An 18,640-nucleotide genomic window follows, 5' to 3' on the forward strand; every position below is an offset into this window, starting at 1 on the left:
GAGGCCTCGACTTGTGATTCATTGACCATGGAAATTAATGTGAACGTTTAATTTCCATCAGGCCGTAAAGAGAAACTGAGGCAGTCTATTTTCTTCTATTTCTTGCTTTATCATTTCCTACTTGTGCTTATTCTCTCATTTCAGTGCAGACTTCTTTGTGAAGTCACTTAGTTTTTTCCTCCTTTTCTTCAGTAGCAGTAGGTGTAGTTGTAATCTTTCTGCTTTTTAACTTACTTCTTTTCTCTGAGTGACTGTAACCTTTTGACTTTCTCTCTTTTTGCATAGTTCTTCTCACTTTCCCTCTTCTGCTCCTGTATACTACATAGGTCTAGTTTCATTTTCTTTAATTAGCTTTTTGCTTTCCTGCCTGTTAGTGCTCAGTTTTCTCTCTGTCCTCTGCATTTCTGTAGTTCTCAGCTCGAGTTTTTGCTGCTTTCTCTTTCATCACTAGTTGTTCTTTTGCTCTTTATACTTTCTTTTTCAAACTGGACTTCCAGACTGTGCTGGATCTTAAATTCGCAAAGTGTACACATGAGATGATAATGATGAAACTGTTGAGAAACACGATGTGGTGGTCTTTTGCAGGACTTTCCACCATTACCTTGTGAAAGTGACACATACCTTTTCAAACTTCCATGACAGGTTTTGGGGCTTAATGGATAGAATCTAGAGGTACATTGAGTAAAATACTTCACATTTTATTGTGAGACTTTGATCAGAGGTTTTTGTTGAATCATCTTAGTTTGATCCTTTTTCACTCTCATTGCACTTTCTGTACAAAGCTTTCCACCTTCAAACTATTTTTCCTGCTGTTTCCCTTTTAAACTTCACTGCATGAACTCATCCTTTGCTATTCTTTCCTCCTGTTTCACTGATTGCATGTAGTTTTACATATTATTTTCTTCTATTTTAATATTTACCGCTGTATTTTCTATCCCTTTCCCAGCAATGTTAACTAAATGTTTTTCCACCTATATCATGAAACTCTTCACTGTTCCAACAGCTCACTGAATTTACTTCGATGTCTTACACCTCAAATGTGCTGGCTGAAATAAAAATGTCAAAATGTGGCTGCATAAGGGAAAATCTGGAAGGAAATGCCTTCATTGTGTCGAGGGTGTCACAGGTGCCTCTCACTCGATATTTAAGACATTTCACAATAAAACTCTGTCCATGCAAAATCTGCCTCTTCAGTTCTGTGACCAGTAGTCAAACTGTTGTGCTTTCATCCATTCATCTCTGAAACAATTCATCCTTAATTAAAAAAAACAACAGCGGATGCCCTTTATACTTGAATTTTATTAGACTTTTCAAAATATGTACACAATATTTACAAAATGGCAGTTCATCATGTCAGATCTGTAGAGGCATGGGGGAGACGGAGGAAGCATTGCAGATAAACCTTCAGCATCAGCTGTTAGTGAGCTGCAACATAAACTATTAAAGCATTGCAGACGCAATACAATACTTACTAGTGAGAGTGACTACTTGCACACGGCAAACGGTCACAAACATACTCAACATAAAAGGAAAAAGATAAGAATGAGGAGAGAACAAGTAGTTAGAGATTTGGAGGAGGAGGAGGAGAGAAGAGCATGCAGGGAGAGGAAATGAGAGAAAGTGAGAACAGACAAGTTCAAATGAAGACGAGTTAATAGGAAATGGCAGGAAATGAAAACAGCTGAAGTGAGGAAGGTGGGAGCTGTTCCAGTGTCAATATCAAGGAAGGAGTTACAAGGACTGATGGAGGTATAACAGTAACATGGGAGCAAAAAATACTGAAAACATGACTCAGGCATCGGAGAGAACTAAAAAAAGCATCCAAAATCAAAATGTGTATTGTTAGTTGTCTGGGGTGAAACTTTCTACTAAAACAAGAACAGAAAAAGAAAAAAGAAAACAAAAAAACAAAGCAAACATCCTGGACTGTTTCAATGCTGAAAACCTGAGACATCAGATTACGCACTTAAACCATGTGGAAGAATCTTACATTTAGACAAACCAAAGGCAACAAACAATCATCAGTGAAGCTCATCGCGTGACAAAAAAAACCAAAAAGTTAATTCTTAACATGGGAGCACGAAGCAGCATTCGTCAAACAATTAACTTTGCCTAAAGGAGACTGCAAACTAAAAGAAAGGTTTCTAAATGAGATGAGTTCTGAGGATAAGAGCATGTTCCGTATGTCCAGACGCATTTTCAGATGCAGGATTAAACTCTAAGCAACTCGATCTAGCAAACGCAAGCCAAATGATTCACAACTACAAATAAATAAGAGTGAAAGAAAAACCCTACGTATCAGCAAAGAACTGTAGGCGTGTTTAAAAAAACGGAAATGCATCTGGACAAACAGAAACCGCAGTACATTGATTTTATCGATCATCAAACATTGTTTTAAAAAACTACACAGGTATCATGTTGCACAGAAAGACTTTTTAAATATTTGGGTTAGCAGCAGATCAGCACTTTCCACATTTCATTATATGAGGCTCCCATGTATTTTATCAGCTGTATGGCTTCAACTTCAGTGGGTCAAACCAAGAGACTTGGATTGCTCACAATTCACCCTCTCCGGCTGGCGTCTGGAGGTGGTTCGCCCACTTAACATCACTCCGTGTGCTCCTGCAATGCAGCAGTACTACGAGCTGCAGAATGAGAAGTCTGGTGGTGTGTGAGAGAAAGGTTTAGGGAGTGAGGGGAGGGAATAGCGAAGAGGACGGGGGGGGGTCAGGTAAATGAAGGGGGAAGAAAGAAAACATGTTGAGATCACCGTCATTACACGAGGTTTGCAGAAATAATGAGCAAGTTCGGAAAACAAAGTTAACAAGAGTGTTTTGTCCTTGTCCTTTTGTGGGAGACGTTCACAGCACGTGTTTGGCAGCGGTGGTCCCGTTTCTCATAGAGAACACACCAGCTTTGTCTGCCAACACAAAACTGCCACAAAACAGGCAAGTGACAAAAATGTGGTCACGGGTTTTTGCCTGAAGGGACAATTTTCGAGACCAAATTTTTCACGTCGCTGGAATCTTGCCAAACTGCGCTAATGTTTTCGGACTGCATGTTTCCAGTGCTCGTTTCTCCCAGTCTGGGATTAACGAGCACTGGAAACTGGCAATCAACTCCGCCGCGACGTCCACTGTGACGACGAAGACACGACACACAACCCCATCCAGACCTGTCTGCATTTCGGTTTACATATTCACAGAGTTTTGCAAAACCCAAGGAAAAGAAAACTAAAATCACACTTACCCGTGTGTGAACAAAAAAAACCCCTACGCTACGCTCGAGTTGAAAAGAAATCACACCAATATCATACAATATTTACAAACATATACTGTGTAGATCAGTAAACACGCCGACTGTACAGCAAGACTGCATCCACTCATGTTCTGCTCAGTTACACCAGTCTTAAATACCTCAGGCTCAATGTTTCTACAGTGGCAGTTAATACTGTTTAAAAAGAAAGAAAAGAAAAAGTCAACCTGGTTTCAATTTCAGCACAATCACTCTACATGAGGAAGGATGGGATGTGGTGGAAAAGTCTGTACTGAAGGTTCTGTGGGTTAGGGTTCCTTTCCGGACATTTTTCAAGCTGTCTTATTTTAAGTGCTGTAAGACATCAATTTCCCAATTATCACCTAAGACAGAGTGCACCACCAATATCATTCTAGGTCCTGAAAAGCACAAACCTGAAGATAAATGGACCAAAATCACATCAGAGCGCTAAAATTCCACCTAAAGAAACTCTTCTGTGTCTCTTTTGGGGTGAACAGTCTTAATAGAGTGAAGCAGCTTTTTTTTGTTGTTTTTAAGAGAGCTGCATCATAACTAGGGGAGAATTTGACATAAAAGCACGAGCCTTCACTCGACTGGCCCCTTCAGTTCAATGCTGGTTTAAAAATTGTGTTTTAAATACTTTACAAAGTGACATTTAGACAGCAGCGTGTATCTGTGCACTTAAACGTTTGGGATCATACAGACTCCATTTTTGGCATTTCAGGAGGTCAAATTTGTTTTGGAACTTAATCTGCTCAGTATCAACCTGGACGTTTTCGGAACAATTTCTTTTTAGTGGCCAATACTGCTGTCCAAAAAAACACAAGCCCATATATTTAACACAGAAGAAATGTGAGGCAACATCTCTGTTGTGACGTCATCCACCTCGTTCCAGAGAAGTCCCCTTCGCTTACCAGCCTTGCAAACACCACAGCAAGATGTAGCATACAAACCACTCGATACTCCTTCTTGAAGCAGCTGCTTTCCCCCGGATGCTCCGGCATGCAGCATTCACCCTCAGCTGTATTTGAGGATGGTGGCTTGGCTGGCCCTGTTTCTTCTGAAAAACAGCTGGTGAGGTTAAGACGTGGATCACAGACGGGCCTTGTCGCTGCCGTGTCGATCAGGTTGTGCTGATTCCAGGTGCTGGCAGAACATCTACCTGAGGATGGTGGAAGCAGATTCCCTCTCTGCCTCTGGATGCTTTGATCCTGGAGATTGAGCTCAGCTTCGAGGAATGAGGAGGTCACCTTGATGAACACTTGCCTGTAGCCTTTATCATTCACAAAGTCAATGCTCAACAGATTGAGATTTCTTCCGCCAAGACTGGCCAACCATTTTGTGACTGTGACCAGTGAATGAATACTACTTAATTAAATCGGGGACAAGGCTCAAGACTTCAGTCCGTTGCTTTTCCTGGCCATACAACTGGGGACAAACAGCCAACTGTAGATACCTTGAAGAAACCAGGTGCAGGGCAGGACATACAAACCACCTCGTCTTCTTTCAGACTAACTGCTGGCAACTTCTCACCTCGTTGTCTCACAGTCTCTAAGGGGAAAATGTGAAGTTGATCTGGTTCTGTAGGCTTGACTTCGAGCGAGAGACAGCTGGATGAATGACTTGAAAAACGTGGTTCTTTAACTTTCCCTCTTGGTTGACAAGGCTCGAGACTTCAGGTCTTGGAGCTGCTGACTTGAGGAAGGAAAAAACATGACAGAACACTGTTAGCTTTGACATCTGATGGTGGTAAAGGAACAGGAACCATGAGGGTGAGTGCCTCCCTGATCTGGCTCTGCAACTTCTTGGCCTCTAAGTTCTGAATTGACTAGATAATCCCAAATCTAAACTGTTCACACACTTTTCTGGCATTATAAATGTAGTGAGATATGTTGGGCATTAAGCTGTTAAATCAGTTCTTATCAGAGAAACCAGAATATTACACCTGCCTTCTGAAACTTAAAGCAAAGTACTCTGCCATGTGTCTGCCTATTGGAGTCTCATACAGCTGTTAGTCTGCCAACTACTCTATCTGAACTGTCTGAGGTGTCTGAAGTGCAGTGCATTGTATATGTAAGGACCCGTGATGGTCCCCTAGCGTCTCCCTTCGTGTTGCTACCCCACCCCTCCACCTTCTCAGGAGGCAGCCAAAGAGGCTGTGCTGGTTTTGCAGTCTATCTTTTGGGGGTCAGAGGGTGTAAATGTAACACCTAGACCAGTAAGAAAGGCCATACAGGAGTCTAAACAAGAGAAGCCCAGATTGGACTGCACATACTGCACCGGCAAGTCAGGCCTGAACCTGCGGACAGAGGAAACAGAAAAAATGGAGATCAGCATGAGCGCTCTCTGCAAATAAAATGTGAAAACAGACCTTACTGGAACTGGACTTACGTTTTGACCATGGCCCTAAGTGCAACCTTTCTTTCCCTCTCTACAAACTTGTCAATGAGGTAAGAAGCCATGCGCGGGGCTTCCTGGTACAGCTTGAAGAAACGATGATAGTTTCCTAATGCCCACACAGCGCGGAGAGCAAGTGCATGAGCCACACACACATCTGCCCTCAGCGCCGGCGTCAAGTACACCAACTCCGTGGTCAGATCTGGAGGGGAGGACGAATGGACAAGGTTAATATGTGGAAAGAAATACAGGAAGGGGGAGAACATGTAAGTGATGTCAAATAGTGACTCAAAAGAAAACAATGTGAACATACCTCCAGAGTTTTTAGTGAAGATATAATACAGCAATCTATATGCTGTAAACTCTCCAATGTTCTCTGAGGGATTGTCCTTATACAGGGCCTTCAGCTGGGTCTGGCACTGGTTGAACTCTTCATGATCTCCCTGAAAACGATAGAAATTCAGCTAAAATGAATAAAAATGTACTGTTATTGCTTTTAGGTAATGCAACACATAAACCAAAACCAGACTCACCTTTTCCAGAGCAATACGTGCATGACACTCATACACCTCTACTGTGAATTCAGTACGAACTCCCTGGACCTGGACAATGACGGGGAAAAATAACCACATTTAAAGAAAGAAAAAAAAAATGCAGACAGAACTTAATGTAAAAAGACAAAGACAGAAGGACAAATGAAACTTATATGACTAACTGGCTAACTAACCGTGAGGTCCTGCCGTATGGACTTCATCTGTTCGCAGGCATAGACGTAGTCCTGGTGGGTTTTCCAGTGGGCTTTCACAGCCTGCAGTGATTTTCTAAGGACCTGAGTGAAAACAAGTTCAGAAATGGATCAAAATCTGAATCTTGATCTTCTGTGATGTAGGCTGAGACATAAATACAACTAATATTTTCATTAAATCATCCTTGCTCTTGTCTCTTATTCTTATTTGCACAGTGTACAAAATGCTGAAACGCAACATTTATGAAAACATTTAATAGTTATTAAGTATTTTCCAGATAAATCTCACGACTGCAAAACTAGTATCAGAATACATTAAAGAGGCTGACAGAAGAGCACAACTTACAGGGACGGGGCGCACAGTGGAGGGGTCTGGGGCACAGGTGAGCCTCAGGTAGGACTTTGTGATGTCCTGGCATGTTCCCACGATGGGGCAGTCCTCCCAGCTGAGGCCCTCCTGTGTTCCATCAGGCAAGTCCAGGGCATTGATGGACAGAACCAGGGGCTCTGAGCGAAGCTGCTTGTGAAAACGAGCTGCTCGGCTCTGCTTCTTGGCTTCTCTGTTGGGGTCATGGAAGTCCAGACCAGCACTGCCGCCTTTCCTCTTCTTTCCAACAGCTGAATTGGAATCTTCCATGTTTCTGGGAGAGGAAGTTAGATATTATTTATGAGCCAGTCAAAGACATAAACATTTATCTTCCATTTGAGGCTTCCTCAAGAGCAGTGATCAATGAAAGTTGTTCAGTGCAATTTCTGTGATAAAACTAATTTGAAAAAATGTAAAAAGGTAGCACATCCCATATTATCATGTCAAGGAAGACAGAATACTCATATTTAACTCGTTTATTAGAGTATTTTGTCCTCCTTGACTTGATAACTTTGGATGTGCTACCTCTGGGTTTAGCCCTCCACCAAGAACACTATCTTTGAAGCACTAACTTTTCTTCCAATATTGATTCATTTACCTCCTTCCTCTGTTAGCTTTTCCTCCTCTTCCACGTCCTCTCTCACCACCTCCACGTCCTCTATCCCTGTCATTACCACGACCACGTGCTCCTCTCTGACTTCGTCGGGACAGCTGAGGTCGGAGGTCACTTGAGATGCTGCTGTCTGACTGGGAGCCAGAATCACTGGGAGCATAAGGACACAAGATATTTGAAAAAGGAAACACACAGGGTGTCCACAAAAAATGAGGAGGAAATAGTGTCTTACCTGCGTCTATGCCTTTGGTTGCTGCGGTCTCTGTGCCGGCCATGGGAGGGGGAGGGGGATCGGGAGGAGGACCGGGAGGAACTGGAAGATGGGCTCCTTTGAGAAAATATATTCCTATAGTGGCCCAGTCTGTGTCCGCCACCCCTGCCTCTTGATGCTGTAGCTGCTGTGCTGCCACCACGGCTAATTGAGCCATCTGACGTCCTCTGTGGTGGAACAGCTTCCCAACGAGACTGCTTGACTTTTAGTCTAGAGAGAAAAAAAAGAAACAAATCTTAACATGTGCCTGTGTGCCCAACCTGCAGGCAACACTATCAACAATTCACATGAATGCACAACAATTCAGAGCCAAAAAAAACATCAGCTGAATTTGTTTCAGTAGAACTTACTGAAAACAAAGCCAGAATTCATCTCTGCACTCAAATGAAACCACATCAAAATACTGTCATTGATGTTTGCTTAATCTGCAAAGCTCATGTGCAGCAGTCTAAAGAAATCTTAGATAAAAGTTAAGATACACCTGGCAAACAACAATCTGCTACTAAACTCACTCTGGCAATGGTTCACGAGTCCAATCAATGGTGTAAGCAGAGCCATCCTTTAACCGGTCCTGCAGGACTTCCTTCAGCACTTTCTCTGTACGATCTTTGTCCTCCTCTGTCTCACAGGCTGTAAAACAGCGCTGCACGTATTCCTTCATGGCTTGCGGCCAATCCTGAGGCCTAGACACAAAGCATTTTATGTTAACATATTATTCACAGATTAAAAGAAAAGACAGAATTAGTGGAAACAGACCAGTTCCCACCGTGTCTGAGCGCCACCAGGTGCAGCACTGGCACTAGCTGGGGAAGAAGGAGTTGGATTCAATCCTGAGGGCTGCTCGCCTGGAGGGAAAGTCTGATTGGAAATTGGAGAACACTGAACCTGATACGGCCTCTTGGGAATATTGAACTTCACAGAAGCTGTCCCAGGTGCCTCTGTGAGAACAAAAAAAAAAAAAAAAGAATACAGTTTAGAAATAAAAATTAACAGGGGAGTTTTTTGTATAACCAGAACTGAAATCAAATACAGAAACAGCATAGGGATAACAGCAGTAGAAAAAAAACAGTGAAACCTACATCAAACTCTCTGCATCAGTTCAGCTGAGAAAATGTTGTGCATGTCAGCTACCTCACAAAACTGTAATTCTTACGTTTCATGCGGTGCCACAATTGCTGTCCTTGTTTTTGGTTTTTGTTTTTGTTGGCATCTCCTCTGCCAAGTCCTGCCACATACTGGCCTGGCTGCTGTTGCTGCTGGGAGGTATTCTGAGAGGGCTGATAGGTGTTCTGAGTCTGGAAGCCTTGTCCATAGCTAGGCCTTCCCTGGGAATGGCTGTAAACTTGCATTTGGTTGGGGTCACCAGGTGGGTATGGCATGGAGTTACTGGCACTGTAAGCATTTGGGGATGGGGGAGGGGGGTATTGGGAATTGGGTGGGGGAGGAATGGGTGGGGGCGGAGGAGGAGGGGGTTTCTCTGAGGTGGTTGGACTTTGGGGTGGCTGGGGAGTGGCAGGTGGAGGAGGCTGTGGCTGAGAGGGGTAGCTGGGGGACTGGTCTTCCATTCCAGGCACTGGAGGAGGCTATGAGCACAAAACAAGACAAAGAAGAAGAAGAAGAGGAAAAAAGTTATTTTAACAGCAAACCAAAAACTAACTTCTTGAAGAATAAACCTGTGCCAGAGCCTACAGAAATGCCTAGCAGGCATTACACCAGACATTAATTTTACCAAATGCTCTGTCACACTATTACAAAATGTGTCACTGGTCACATCCAGTGACTCAGGCAATAGTTGGTGCTCAGTTTTATCTTTCTGAAACTAAAAGGCTCAGTGACAAAAACTGGTCAATTCTGTATTTCTGGTCTGTAATTATTCCTGCAGTGAAATTAAGGGGTCTATGAATAACTAGATACTAGGTACATAATTCCTGTTTCGTACCTGTCCATTAGAGGTTGGAGCTCCGGGGTAAGGCCCTGGGGGTACACCATACTGATTTGGTGGGTATGCAGCTCCATACTGGAAATTTAGAGAAACCCACACTGTCATTGTACAACCCTCACCCAATCCCTCAGCATCAGATGTTATTTTGAGATGGACAACTGTACAAGTCTTGCAGCCAACAGTGCTGAATGCAGTAGATGCCTTGCATTTGCATTTAATGTCATTGAGTTAACATACAAAAAGAAATATTCTTGCAACTTACTGGACCCATGGGGTAGTAGTAGTTGTAGGGGTATGTGTATCCAGGATAATGCTGCTGAGTTTGCTGGTACCACGGATAGTACTGCTGCTGCTGTTGCTGCTGCTGTTGCTGAATGGCAGCAGAGTCAGTCACTGCAGGCTGAAACTGACCGGCCTGAAATGAGAAACATGCACAAACAGCCTTCTTTTTTAAAACCAGAACAGAGAGGAAATCATCTACCAGGAACAGAAATGGCAAAGAAGAACATACAAAAACAAATATTTTTGAAACTAATCACAAATCAACCATTGATAAACAATTTCCCCAACTTATACATACACATGCAAATACTTATTTGCCATTTCACAGCAATTGGTTGGTATCCACTGCTGCTGTGACTATTAAAATCAGTCAAAACAATACCAAAAGACAGAGTTTGATGGTGCTGTGAAGTAGTGTAGGACCATAACAGTTACTGTCTTCACTGTTAAACAACCATTGACAATGAAAATGAATAATCACACTCCATCATGACTAAGCAATACAAAGCAGTGGCTACCTAGCTATTTCACAGATTTCCTTCCTCACCATCTTCTGGTGTTTCCGTGGAAGTTATAGCAACTAGAGGAGACAAAAGGGATTTGATGCTATTGACCAGCAACAAAATGAAATTTACCATTACCTTTGAAAAAAAATGATGGATTTCTGAGTTTGAACGTTGCTGGAAACACTTGCAATAATATATGCACACAATACAAAAATATGTAACAGAGGTCTAGTCAGTTTTAGCAGGGGTGTATAATCTGCATGTGCTAGGAAAACAAAACCGTGCAATGAATGAAACTACCAGAGAAGCCCCTGTGTGATACAGCTCGGTGATGCATGTGTCTGAAATGGTGCTTGTGTGGATGGAAATCATTTCCGCTCTAAAACACCATTTCAAAATGAAAATATGTAACCACAGCTGCTTGTTTGTGTGAAGTGAGGGTTTGTGTGTGAAGTGAACTGATGGCATCATTACTCTACTTGGTAGTTGCAGTCTATCGTGCACTTAAAATCATGTCCCTGGCTGCATAGACAGGAGGTCTATCCACAATTAAAAATAATCACAACTCGCTATATTTTCAAACAGTTGGTTTGTAACAAATGGCAAACATGTATTTAGGATACAGATTACTTGATTAAATTAAAAGTATGTGCTTTCATACCAAAATTCAACACATTTATAACAGTAAAATAACTTTGCACCTGTGAATTACTCCCTGTTGACTGGTTTAGCTTTTCTTTCATTAGAAGATTCACAGACTCACAAAAGTCTGGCATTTCTACTATCTGAATGGGTCAGAACCTGCCACAAATACAGTGGCAGCAGAGACACATCTAATCTGGATGTGTTGTCTACTATATCAGCTTAAGAGTGAGTTGAGATAGATGACATGAGAAAAGTGGTACTTTCAATTTATCAACCAAAACTCCAAATGAGGCCGCAAGGAGGAAATGAATGTAATATCTGCCCATAGATCCAAGCTGTGGTCAATGACCCGAATCTTTGCATACCAGTTTTTAAACTAAATGCTGCTTTCGACGTTTGTGTAAATAACTAATAAGAAGACAAAAACATTTTACAGATTTATACTGTATGATCAATATGAATTTAATGTTAATCATAGTGCATGTATGAAGATACAAATGTACTGAGAATCTGCACTACTCATCTGAAGCATAATATATGATGTCTTGTATAGTATAAGGGGTTAGGTCCCTGCAATTTAACCTTTGATGTTCTGTGCCCACATCTGTAAAGTATATTTCAGATCAGATCAGTCATCATGGATTTGAATGACAGGTCTAAAAAAAGATAGAGACACATTAAGAAACAGAGGCACACCTCTGCTGTGGTCCGGTTGGCTTGTGTAGTCTTTGCAGAGCTCTGACTCTTACTAATGGACGCCAGTGCTCGTCTTGCCTTTTCCCACTCTGGGTTTTCATGAACCTGGGCATCTCCAGGAGCACCGTAGGACCTGACAACAAGAAGAACATAAGTCAATGGTGTTGCTGGAATTTGTATGCTTTACTTTGATCAATAGTGTACAGATAAACTTAACAGACATGAGGTTGGTCAACACAAATTTGATAATTGATAGATGGTAACTGTAAATACACGTATACAACGTTAGCGGTTTATTTCAAAACCGGTTTGCCAAACCTTAACTACGTTAACGTTTGCTCTACAGCTCCAGCCAATGTATCAAACTTATGTTGAAGTGTTCACATTAAGTTCACCTTTAAGCTAACTAACATCAGCTACTTAGCATCAATGTAACTTGCATTCAATCGCTAATCATCTTAGGTAACGCAAAGCAGTTTACGTTATTCGTGTTGACATTAGCCTGTCCATGCACAGTCTGGCCCGATTATCAGTCAAACTAGCAACAGATCTAACACTGGATTAACTGCTAATTTATACAAATGCCATGCTAGTGCTGGTTTACTGACATCATGGTTACCCAGCACCAAGTCATTTTCTATCGTCGAAAACGACATACAATTTAAATGGAAGGAAATACCAACGGTAAGCAGCTAGCTAATAGGTTAGCATTCTGTTAACCAAACCAATGGCCTGTATGTAGCTAGGTGTGCTAACACTTGTCAACACCCTCAGATGAGTTAACATAATTAGCATTTACTCAGGATTATAGCTACCAATCGGTGCTATACCATACCACATATTAACGATACAGTCTTACATTATATGAAGTTACATTTATGTCATTCACCATATGTTGTGAGTCTTTTGTAGCTACAAAGAGTGACTTACCAGTTAGTGGTAGGGGTTGCTTGGGTCGTGTTGGCCGCCATTTCGCCACACACTACAGTGACCGTTAGAAAGCTAACGCTAGGACAGATTTTGCTAGCTAAGCTAGCGGGCTACAGAGACACTCGTCTCACGTCGTTAGCGTTAGCTTTCCTGCTACAGAAAAAGGTAAACAAGATGAAAAATGCCACGATGTTCAACTCTGCTTAGAAGAGCAGTCAGCCGACCGGCAATAACACTACCTATCCAAGTAAATCAAACTTTAACATACTTCAATACAGGAGTAGATTAAAACATGAAATAAACTTTAGCATAATAGCTTCCTCCTTCGTAAACGACCAACATCATACGCCTGACTAGGCTGCGGAGATACAAAATGGCAGTTAAGTAAAATTGGCCAAGTCAAGTGACGTAGTTGGCTCCGTGTTTTTACTGCCCTGAGTGTGTCTTCTCAGGCAGAGTTTACGGCCTTGTTTGTCCCACCTTCTGTATCGTCCCTACAAGCTCCACCAATCAAATGTCTGTTTTGGGTTTAAGTCAAAGTCGTGTTTACCTCCTAGCGTGTCAATAATATAGAGGGGCACGGATTTGTAATGCCTGAGAGACTAAATCCAGGTCGTACTTTTTCCATTTTCCTCTCTGTGTTCCAGTTATGGGCAGTGAAAAGAAAATTAAAACTTTACTGAACCCCAGTGATATTTATAGAACCATGGATGGATAGATAATCACCAATTCATTGTACTCATCTTAACATCAGCTCATTTTGTTTGTCCATTACACTATTTGAGCAAGTCTTCACTATGACCATATTTGGAAGGCTGGGCTGGTTATTATTACCCAATCAAGGATATAGTGTGTGTGTGTGTGTGTGTGTGTGTGTGTGTGTGTGTGTGTGTGTGTGTGTGTGTGTGTGTGTGTGTGTGTGTGTGTGTGTGTGTGTCCAAAATTCGTAGATCTTGACATACTCACTCATTGGAGAACATACATTTTTTCCCTCTTATCGTCACACGAGACACATACAGCTGCAGGATGTGTGCCCTTGTGTGAGTGTACTACAGAGGGGAGAGTCATTTCCTGTCAAACAGTCTCCCCCACACTTCATCCCAATCTCCCATCCCCCGTGTCTTACATTGTCTTTCAATACTGACAAAGAATACAACAAATATGACAATGCCTTTTTTGAAATCTACATACTTTTGTGAGCATTATCCTATTTGCTATCAGGATATACAGCTTCAAAATAAATAGGATACCGTATTTAGTGTAATTTCCGGCCCATTTCTCACAATGAATGATATCATGTGCCTGCTGAATGAATAATTTGCTCCCATTGTTGTCTTGCCGTCTACATCATCACACAAATATGTTGCGCATTTGTGACAAGAACTCACAAACAATGAGTCACCAGCCAGCACCATTGTATGAATACCTGGGGTTTGGTAATGCTACCGTTAACATACGGGAGGAAGCTGCATAATACAAACGCTTTAAAAGCACCTGTACTCCACTTCTGCTCCTGATCTTTTTCTAAGAGGATTTCCCACTTTTTGGTCGTATGAGTGAATGAATGTGGGTCTAGTGGTGTGAGTTAATTATGCACCAGGCGGACAGAATATTGTGTTGTCAGCTAAGTGGTGCAGTGCAGGAAGGTTAACTTCACTGACTGCATTCCATCATAATTGCAGCAGTCAACTGTTAGTCAAACCCTTCATAATAATTTCAGTGTGAAATGAAATATTTTTGGTATACTGGTGTAGCATTAAGTATAAACATAGCCTGAAAAAAAGTCTTTAATGTGTGAGTTTTGCCCAAGTAAGGCGGCCTCTGAGGGCACTGAGGTTGTGGAGTCAATTTTTATTTTTTTTTCTTGAAGGAATTTGGGGATTTTATGTTCAATAGCTACAAACTCACATGTATTTAGGGCTGATTGCAGTATTTTTAAATCAATGTGCTGAGTTGTGAAACAGTATTTGGATTAGAACTTTATGGTATGATTCAGATTGATTGACTTCCTTTCACTTCATAGAAATAACCGTAAACACATACAAAATAGAGAAAAAGCTCTGAGGCAGTTCATTCAGGCATTCAATTTTGGAATATATTTTTCATATTTTTAACAAATCCCACAAGAAGACCAAAACCAACAATCAATCTTAGCAATGAGCCTTGCCTTTTTAGCCAAAGCCTGAGGCCCTCACCTCCATTGCTGTCCAAAACACAGCGTTTAAAATTGAAAATTGTTTTTTAAAGGTTCATGTCTTCATGAAGAACTGTGGTCCTGGAGCTGAGCGGTTCAGACATGGTGGAAGTCAGTAGTAGTATGACCAGCTGAGCCAGAGTTTTTATTTTGATGTGACTTACTAGCAATAATACAAATATATATGCCTACAAATCGCAAGTCTTACCCTTTCAAAATGATTGAATGAAATGTGGGAGGAAATTTTTTTTTTTTTTTTTAGAAACTTATTGGTAATAGTGACAAGTGCTTTTATTATTATTATTATTGTTATATTCTTCTTCTTCTTATTATTATTATTATTATATTATTATTATTATTATTATTATTATTATTATCATTCATAGTCTGTGTCTAAACCACAGCTACTGCCCTATTTTTCGTAATAATAAAAATAAAAAAACAATAACAATAATACAAAAAAGTTGGCATAACTTGGCATTAAAGCAGTTTTTAAATGAACACACACATAAGCTTTATTCACATCAACCTCCAGGCGTCGATATTCCCCTGAAGCTTAATTACTTTAAATTCTCACAACGATAACACAATGAAACGCGCTCAGTCAGTGGAAAGGCGACTGTTGTCCTCGGTTATGCTGAACCGTGTCTGGTAAAGTCCACAGCTGCTCTGATCCCGCTCCGGCGCGTCACTTCCTCGCCCCATGCCCATCCCTTTGGAAGGAAAAAGAAAATTCACACAGACAAACGACGGCGAGAAAAAGAGCGAGGGAAAAGCCGAGAGGGAAGCGAAAGCAAAAAAAGCCAGATGAAAGTGCTGGAAAGCGAAGAGGGAGCCCACCAAAGACCAGAATACACTCTTTAAGGTGAGTTTTCCATACTTGTTGAATGTTTTGGTGACGCTCGCTCAGGTCAGTGGATCACTTTTAACATTGATCCAAACGTCCCTCTCTCTGCTTTGCCAATAAGCGTGGCCCTCGCGTGCTCTTCTCACGAGTTATAAATCAGATATTTAACTATTAGAGTGCACCATTTACTTTAATTATGATTGGAAAGTCTTGAAGATGGGGTAGGCCTGTTAGCCCCCTCCCCTCCCCTCCCCTCCCCTCCCAGACTCTTAAGTCCCACACACACACATTCACTAAAAAGAAAGATTTCTCAGATGTTTGTTGTGCTTTACAGTGAATGATGCTGATAAAGTTTTTGTTATTAAGGTGACTGAGCCTGTCAGACGTGATCAGATGAGTGGGGTAATATTGGCTTCCGCCTAATATAAGTGTACTAATTAGAAACTTAAAATGTGGCACTTAGAATAGTTTTTTCATGCTGAAATCTAACTCAATGCCCACCAAAGCAGCAAAACTCATTTTTTTAATAGAGAAAGTCACTGTCTTGTTTTTGTCCACATACACACACCCCTGAGGGTAGAGAAAAGTATGTGCTAGCGTTGCATGAGTGTGCTTCAAGTACAAGTCTCAGCATGGCCTTCACAGCCGCTCCAGTGCCAAAATACTCGTTGGTTTCCTGCAATGTTGCACAACACGCCGAAGTGTTGACGCTGCTCAGTCTTATCAGTACACTGGACTGGGGCTCCGGTATTTCAGCTTCTTTCTACACAGTTTTTGTCTTACACTATTTTGATCTCACTCCGTGCTCTCATGTGGGAATATGAACTCACCCTCATCTTCTCCTCTTCCCCGATCTGCAGTCATGCCGCTGCACAAATCATCCCGGGCCCCTCGCCTGGACCCTACCATGATCTCGGCCCCGCTGGGTGACTTTCGCCACACCATGCACATTGGGAGGGGAGGCGATGCCTTTGGGGACACCTCCTTCCTGTCCACTCTTGGCCCGAGCCAGGCCAGCCCTGACCAGGGGAGTCCGGAGACCATGTCAGCTGCTGATCCTCAGGTAGCAGTCAGCCACAGTGATCTTTATACAGATGAACCAGGAAGCCCACAGAACAATGAGCTTCAGCACTCTGAGTCAGTGTCTTCATTCACCTTGGACCTGGACCTGGATTTAGGCCCGTCTATGCTGGGGGATGTACTGGGGGTGATGGACGGATTGGGGCTCGACTCCAATGAGGAGGATGTGTTCAGTCACAAAAGTAGCACTTCCTCGGTGGGCACAAAGCAGGGAAAAGGAGCCACGGAGATGTCTGTGGACCTGCAGAACGAGCTGAACGGGAAGAACTTGGTTGGGCTGGATGGAAACCAGGTGGGAGACAGCAGGATACCAGATGGAAATGGGATCAAGCCAAAGGGGTTACGACCAAAAGTGCGATTCAGTGACAAACGAGAGGAGATCATTCGCCAAGCGTCTGAAGAGGAAGAGGGTCAAGGGTTTGACTTCCAGGATGAGGATCAGCTGGCGTGCCACAGTCCAACGAGGGGCGAGAGCATAGAAGGTGGGAGTGAACCCGAGTTCACCAATCACAAGGTAGATTTACCACCTAGTCCAGCCTCGTCACATAGCTCAGAGTATGAAGGAGTCACCTCATTGGACAGGAGGAGGGTCGACAACTGCCACTCAGAGACTGATTCGGAGGAGGAGGAGGAGGAGGAAGTCGGACGAGGCTACACATTTGAAGATGAGTTTGATGATGAAATCGGTCTATAGGGGATCAGTACGGTTTCTCCTTGAAAACAGATCTTTGCTGTCAAGAAAATCAAGAATACTGTATTTTCTTAAACTCATCATTCCAGTATCAACTGAATGGGAAGCTTTAACAGGATGCAAACTGGATTTTTCTAAACTCAGTGAAATATATACAGTTCGACGATGTTGCTCAGCTGGAAAATACATTAAATGTCTTATCTACGAGGGTAACAGATTCGCAGGAGACTGTCATTTTGATCAGAGTAATCAATGTGTCAATTGGGTTATTACAGTGAAAGGTTCGTAGCACTTTGATTTATTTCCTTCACCTGGAAGCTTCGCTCTGAAACTGATGCTCAGTGGAAAGTTTGAGCTTTATATTTGCCATGTGAAACACACGCACAACAGGCGCTGTGTTTATGGAGCTTTATGTTATAGTGCCTTAAAGGGAGCTGTATGCTTATGTTAATGTACCCTGTGCCATACCAGTGTCTTAATACTTATTTCTCATATTGCATGTTTATTACAATCTCCATGTCTTCTCTTGGTGTTGAAGCTTTACAAATGGTTCTCAGAGACCTCGTCAGAAACTAGAGTTATCCTGTGTGTAATCAATTACTGTGACTTTTCCACATTCCAAACCTGAAAGTGTGAGTTTCTCTGGTTCAGACCATGTCAGATCTGCTCCATGGTGCAGTTATTCAGCATGTTTTTAAGTTGCCAAAGCTTTTCTTTGGGCTGTGGGGCTGGACTGATACTAAAATGCTAAGACAATCATGGGATTTTAAAGGTCAATTGTAAATCAGGACCAGCAGTGTATTTTTGTACATGTTTTTTTTTTTTTTTGCTTGTATAATGCTTGCTATTGAAGAAGTATTTTATTTCATAATGCTGTAAAAGGGAGAGACCATTGTCTTCATCTGTTGAAAATGCTGGTTTAACACATGTGTATTCCTGTGGTTTAATAAGGATTACAGTGAAAACAATAAAACAATTATTGGGATTCTGAAATATCACCAGCCTTGGCTATGACTCTTATTTTCTTTGGACATGACTCCAGGGCAAAACGGAAAAGTATTCAGTGTGAATGTGAAGATCCTTTGGCCCAGACGTTTATGTATGACCACTTCCTGAAATAAAGTCATTCTGCGCTTTCTTCCATTATAAAAAAAAGAA

At 41.9% G+C, this 18,640-nt stretch overlaps 2 protein-coding genes across 2 annotated transcripts; one reads left to right on the forward strand and one right to left on the reverse strand.

Annotated features, from left to right (window-relative positions):
• Positions 1–1,279: 1,279 nt before the first annotated feature.
• leng8 (leukocyte receptor cluster (LRC) member 8) lies at positions 1,280–13,032 on the reverse strand. The gene is made up of 15 exons (XM_070967162.1): positions 12,671–13,032; positions 11,741–11,873; positions 9,874–10,026; positions 9,609–9,686; positions 8,823–9,252; positions 8,436–8,607; positions 8,182–8,352; positions 7,631–7,879; positions 7,384–7,548; positions 6,765–7,059; positions 6,401–6,502; positions 6,207–6,275; positions 5,987–6,116; positions 5,668–5,875; positions 1,280–5,575 (listed from the first exon to the last, which is right to left on the reverse strand). The coding sequence occupies exons 1-15, from the start codon at positions 12,709–12,711 to the stop codon at positions 5,413–5,415; spliced, it is 2,559 nt and encodes an 852-aa protein (XP_070823263.1). The 5' UTR covers positions 12,712–13,032; the 3' UTR covers positions 1,280–5,412.
• A 2,560-nt stretch (positions 13,033–15,592) lies between these two features.
• On the forward strand, positions 15,593–18,480 carry cdc42ep5 (CDC42 effector protein (Rho GTPase binding) 5). Its single transcript, XM_070966534.1, has 2 exons — positions 15,593–15,729; positions 16,572–18,480. The coding sequence occupies exon 2, from the start codon at positions 16,574–16,576 to the stop codon at positions 17,483–17,485; it is 912 nt and encodes a 303-aa protein (XP_070822635.1). The 5' UTR covers positions 15,593–15,729; positions 16,572–16,573; the 3' UTR covers positions 17,486–18,480.
• The last annotated feature ends 160 nt before the right edge of the window (positions 18,481–18,640 follow it).

This window comes from Chaetodon trifascialis, chromosome 7 (assembly GCF_039877785.1).
Source record: "Chaetodon trifascialis isolate fChaTrf1 chromosome 7, fChaTrf1.hap1, whole genome shotgun sequence".
Classification (NCBI taxonomy): Eukaryota; Metazoa; Chordata; class Actinopteri; order Chaetodontiformes; family Chaetodontidae; genus Chaetodon; species Chaetodon trifascialis.